Source organism: Antrostomus carolinensis, unplaced genomic scaffold (genome assembly GCF_000700745.2).
Source record: "Antrostomus carolinensis isolate BGI_N321 unplaced genomic scaffold, ASM70074v2 scaffold33242, whole genome shotgun sequence".
Classification (NCBI taxonomy): domain Eukaryota; kingdom Metazoa; phylum Chordata; class Aves; order Caprimulgiformes; family Caprimulgidae; genus Antrostomus; species Antrostomus carolinensis.
The window spans coordinates 38,544-44,543 of record NW_010298144.1 but is presented as its reverse complement, the minus strand read 5'-3'; the positions used below and the strand labels follow the sequence as shown (position 1 = coordinate 44,543).

General features: G+C 39.5%; 1 protein-coding gene across 1 annotated transcript in view; it reads left to right on the top strand.

Annotated features, from left to right (window-relative positions):
• Positions 1-6,000, top strand: part of SYNRG (synergin gamma) — a 34,745-nt gene that overhangs the window by 545 nt on the left and 28,200 nt on the right. Inside the window, exons 2-5 of the mRNA XM_010162360.2 lie at positions 809-927; positions 2,888-3,018; positions 3,579-3,684; positions 4,093-4,204. Coding sequence (XP_010160662.1) covers positions 809-927; positions 2,888-3,018; positions 3,579-3,684; positions 4,093-4,204 — 468 coding nt within the window. The remainder of the gene's footprint in view (positions 1-808; positions 928-2,887; positions 3,019-3,578; positions 3,685-4,092; positions 4,205-6,000) is intronic.

Sequence of the window (6,000 nt, the reverse complement as noted above, 5' to 3'; positions counted from 1 at the left end):
TGAAGAGTTTTCTTATAAAAAGTCTCAGGGACTGATTTGTGGATTATTCCTGAGTGTGTCACATCCCTCCTGGAGTGTTTCTGCATGGGATGTTCAGTTATGCACAGTTAGAATTATCTCATGGTGTACTGGTAACAAATATATGTTAGTGTGTGTCTCCTAAGATAGCAAAATATGAGATATGAAAATGCTGAAACATAATCCCCTTGGCTTTATTCAGCAATTTAATACATTCCAGCTTGATTTGTCCAATTGTGTTCAAGTTTATCTTCTACTGACAGATACTGTAACTATTCTAATATAGGTAGTGGCCTAATTAACCTACAGACAAGGTATCCAGCCAGATCAGAGTGTGAAGTTTCATTGTTAAATGATGAGTTTATTTCCCAAGACTTATCTTCAAAAGTTGCCAGTTTGTAAGTTGTCCCTTTCAAGAGAAACAGACAATTATCAGCACCAGTCAACCTGCTTAATTAAATCTTGTTAATTGGAAATGACCCTTTCAAAAATCAGATGGGAAGAAACCCACAGAGAATCCTTAGGACTGTGGGAGAATTGTAATCAGCTTAATTATTGGGAAAGGCCCATAACATTTCTTCCCTTAGACTGAACAATATCTAAACTGAGGAAATTCTGTGGCTACCTGTCCTGTACTGTAGCATATTTTTATTTTTTTAAAACAAAGTAGAAATACTGAGAGTTTTTTTCCTTTCCTTTGCTGGTTCAGTGGTGGGTTTCTTTTTTTTTTTAAAAAAAAAAGAACTTTAACACTAACTGGGAGCTTACCTTGTTTAATGTTTCACTGTAGGGATGATCCCGATGCAGCAGCAAGGATTTCCAATGGTTCCTGTCATGCAGTCCAATATGCCAGGCATGATGGGAATGAATTATGGCTCTCAGATGCCTCCTGGACCCATGGCCATGCAGGTGGGTGACGATGAAATGTGGACTGAAATGAGATACCTTGGTGCTTGTCTGAAAGGTGGCAGCTGATGCCACAGCCCTCTCACAACTGCAGTGGGGTAAGAGGGTGGAATTTGGCTAAAAGCTGAACTGTGTGTATTAGTCTGTAGTGGGACATCATGTTTTATAGTACTGTCTTTGAAGATATTTCTGATAATTTAAAGAATTCTCCAAGTTTTGTTGGGATCTGAGTAGAGAGAGTGGGAGTTTGACAGACTGTTGTGGAGTGGAGAGAAATGAGGGTGTAGTGCAAGGGCAGCATGAGTAATATTTAAAGTAACTTGGACGTTATAGCCCACTCAACGATGTCAGAACCTGAACTTTCATTTCACTCTACGTGTGATGACACCAAAGTGTGATAGGAGAAGGATGGTCTCTGATCAGGAAAGGAAACAAAAGCATCAGCAAGATGTTGAAAAGCAACCAGATGCCACCTCCTCCAAAGCCTGGTTAGCAATAGTGTGAAATTGTTAAGTAACTAGAATTCAAAACTCCCTCAACCTGCCTCTTCTGCCTGTTTAATTTTGCTTTGTGCTTTTTCTTCTTCTGCTTTGGTTTCAAGTACCTACTGTTACGGTGGCATGGTGCCTAGTATTTTAAATTTAAGAGACCTTTACAAGCTGATAAGAAGTGACTGTGTACACACACTGATTGATCATGACCAATTCACTGAACTGTTTTATCCCTTTGTAACTCAAATGCTGGAGTTAATAGAATTAATTTTCCTGATGTAGATGGCAATTAGTAAACTTTCTTTTTAACTACCTTGTTCCAGGGTATCTCTTCAATGTGCTGTATTTTCTGACATGACCAGTTTTCCCATTTGTCCTACTTCCTGTGTTTCATTGTCATTCTTTTTCTTGCTTAAAGTAACTTTGTCTTTAACTCTGCTGTTGCTAATTGAGGCATAAGAATGAAATACGAGTCGCTAATATTATGCTGCCTTTCCTTTAATCTTTTGTTTTCTGTTTAGCACCATATGTGCTTATGTATAAATTTGGGCTTTGCTGAAATATAATATTTTGGCATGGCTTTGTAGTCAAATTGCTATGTGACAAATTGAATTTATTGTATCTTGCTTTATCCTTATGCTCCCTTCCCACCCCCACCTGGAATTTATTAGATTAATTTTGTAAAATTTATAGTAGGAAGATGGTTTTTATGGGAGCTGTTTTTAAAAATAATAAACAGCATTTGTTTTGTTCTCTTCCTACGTGTTCTGATACTTAATACAAAATAGATGGTAAGAAAAGTAAATTATTTTCTGGCCTCTTTTGTATTAGGCAAGCTTTGCTGCTGTTACTGCACCAGAATATATTTATCAGCAAATGTTTTTGATACAGATGCAATTTACTCAGACAAATCTCCTCTGGGCTGTTGTCACATGCTGTCTCCCTCCCTTGGACCCCCTGGATAAGCTGTTTGCAAAATGTCTAGACCACATTTTGCCAGCATCCATCATTGTTGTTTGTTAGGAGTGTGCACCTCCAGCATGGCATTTAAAAATATTAGGCAGTCAGTTAGAATAGGAAACAAAAAAACCAAGAAAACCCCAAAGTATGGTACTGAACCACATGTAGCCCCACAGGGTGCCTGTAACCTCCCTGCCCTCGAGGGAGGCTGTATGGATTTGAAGTCTTGATTTGTACCTTTGCCCAGAAGACCATCCAGTCTTCTAAAATCCTTTAAGAATTGTAGCTCATTATTGAGAGGGAAGAGTGCCACCTACTGAAGAGCTGGGCTTTGTTCTGTAGCAGCTCCTCTGTGCTCAGAGACTGCTCATCCAGCTCTACTTAACACTCTTAATTTTACAAGATCTACCTGATTTGCAATTTGGCAAGGTGTAATTGCCAGTGGTTTGTTTTTTTTCTGTGGAGAAGAAAAAAAACAAACCTTGGGAGTTGTATTATTTCTTTTGTTCTAGGGTGGCATGCCCTTGGGGCCGATGCCAGCCACTGGAATGCCTTACATGGGACAAGCTTCTTTCCTGGGAATGCGTCCGGCAGCCCCACAGTACAGCCCTGACATGCAGAAACAGTTTGCAGAGGAACAACAGTAAGTGATGCTTTACTGACTCTTGGGAAATTCTTTTTTAAGGGGAAGATAGGTTCTGCTTAAACTTGAGAAGAAACTTCTTTCCAGTGAGGGTGACAGAGCCCTGGGACAGGCTGCCCAGGGAGGGTGTGGAGTCTCCTTCTCTGGAGACATTCAAAACCTGCCTGGACACCTTCCTGTGTGATCTCATTTAGGTTCCTGCTCTGGCAGGGGGGTTGGACTGGATGATCTTTCGAGGTCCCTTCCAATCCCTGACATTCTGTGATTCTGTGAAGATGTAGTTTGGAGAGGTGGTCCACAGAGTAAAAATATTTGTAGTTTCTCTAGAAAAGTAGTCCCTTTAGGGTTGTAGAATATTATTGAGATCATCCCATTGCACTTGAAGGCTGTCTGTGAAGTTAGTAGTAGATGTCATACAGCTTTGAGTAGAAGAAGTGTGCACAACAAACCACCTGAATTTGAGACAGAAGAAATGGAAAAATCAAGCAGAAGCTTGCTATGAAAATGGCAATGAAAAATTCTATTTAGATTATTTTTTTTTTCCAATCATTTTGCTTCAGGAAGAGGTTTGAACACCAGCAGAAATTCTTAGAAGAAGAAAGAAAACGGCGACAGTTTGAAGAGCAGAAACAAAAGCTGAGACTCCTAAGCAGTGTGAAACCTAAGGTATCTCCTAAATAATAAGTGGAGTGTTTCTTTCCTCAGATTTTTTTTAATGGCTTATTAAGGGGATGGTCTCTTTCAATGAGCAAATAAGTGGGGAACTTATAGGAGACATCAGATTGCATCTTGAAAAGCACCTGGAGTAGTCTGAGTAAGGTTTGTATATTGTTCCTGTGCATAAAGCTATGTCTGAAGACTGAGAAACACTGTTATGGTGTAGTCTGCAAAATAAATGCTTTCTAAATATGGGAGTTATTGTTGATAAGCTTCAGGAAGGCACTGCTGGAGAAAAAAGGGGTTAATCTAACAGCAGGCTTTGCTAAATTTTGTACTGAAGAAGTGTGGATATTGAAAGAAAACTGAGCTGTTTTGTGAATTGAATTTTTCAAAATGTGTTCTGTGGTGTTTCAGACAGGTGAAAAAAGCAGGGATGATGCTTTGGAAGCCATTAAAGGAAATTTAGATGGTTTTTCTAGAGATGCTAAAATGCACCCAACACCAGCATCCCATCCAAAAAAGCCAGGTTTGTCATTTTTCTCTTCTTCCAACTGAAAATAAAACTCTAATGTTTGCAATCCTCAGCAGGGGGAACTAATTCAAAGAAGTACTTTTATTTGGTGGTACAAAGTGAGTGGATTAAGTGTTTTGTAAAATAAAATGTCATTCTAGCAACTGTTTGCTCGGTTAGGTTATGAGGGTGAAATATTAGATACCAGCTTTTATTAGAAACTTAATGTGTTATGCCTCATGAAATATGGAAATTGATAATGCATTTGTTCTTTTCTGGTCAAAGCATCAATTAATGTTTTGCAGAGTGCTTTTGAAGCTGAGAAGTGCTATGCAAGGGCTAAGAATGATCAAAGGGTGGTGTAATGACTTCAGTGTACTGTACCAGCTTCCTTGTGTACCATTGCCTGGGCATGGGCAAACCAAAGCCTCCTGTATTCTCTTCTCAGTAATTACTACATTTGTAACAATTGCTACTGATTGTTTCTTATGGGTTGTAGTATAGTTTCTTCTGTGTCTAGCCTTAAACAAACAAAACAACGACAAGTTTTTTTCCTGTATAAAATCCTTATCTGTACTGTGGATTTGCTCTTTGCTGATTTTGAAGTTACAGGTGGTTTCTGACAATTTTCCATTGTCTGTAGATTTGCCCATCCTGTGTCAGTTCTGTTAAAATTGGTAACTATGCAAGGGATCAAACAGCAGGTTGTCTAAACGAGGACACATTTCTTACATATCTTATGATATATTATGGAGCTTTTGAGGATAAAACACTCCATTGAAGGAGAATGTCCCCATGCACACACCCCCATCGTGCCTAATTTGAAATATTACTTCTTGATTTGTTTTGGCCCAGTCTGTTTAAAACAAATAGAATACTTCCAGAGCCAATGCTAAGAATCAAGTTTCAAAGTGTTTACACTGTAAAAATCCGGGAGAGAAGATGCATGGTTGGAAGTGGCTGCTCAGTTTTACCTTGTGTGTTTGTTATACTGACAATAACAACGCTGCTCATCTGTCAAATAACGTGTCCACTGCTGTTTCCCCTCACCCATTTGCTCCATGTCCCCAGTATTTGCCACTTTTCCCACCTTTCCACCCATGAACCTTTTTCCTCATCACTTTGCATTGTGTGTTCATTCCATTTTACAGATCATCCCACATCATCCCATTCCGCTGTATCTGTTTCCCACTCTGCTTTTCTCAATGATGAAGAATTTAGTGACTTTATACAAGGTCCTGTTGAAATCCCCAAACTGGTGCCTCAACCCACCTCTCAGCCTTTTCAGCCTTTCCATTCTGCTACTGAGGCTGGACAACTGCTTTCAGAAAAAGCTGTGGTCCAACCTCTCCCTCCAGCCCAGACTCCAGTGTTATCCATCCTGCATGGTACAACTGGGCAGGTTCCTTATTTTCCTACCTCTGCATCTTCACTCAGTATCCATAAAACAGGTAACTATCTTTTTTTACATGTCACCTTCCGTCATAAAGCTACACAGAGTCTTTCCTTATTTTATTGGGGTTTTTTTCAGTCTGTCTGAAAGAAGTCATATGTAGACAATTAAGTAGAAACCTGCTGATCCATGGGGAAAGGTGCTTCAACTCCCCTTCTTCCTTCCCTTAGAACTGCACTGTAAAAGCAAGTCACATGTGGATCCACAGATTGCTAAATATGCATGTGGCTGATCTTAAGTGAATTAAGCCTTGTGTGCTAGCATCTTTGTAAGACTGTGTAGTAGGAAAAGATACCGTTGAGATGGTGGTATAAAAAAAACCCTGTTATGCTGATGTGGAGCACTTGTGTGCTTCCTC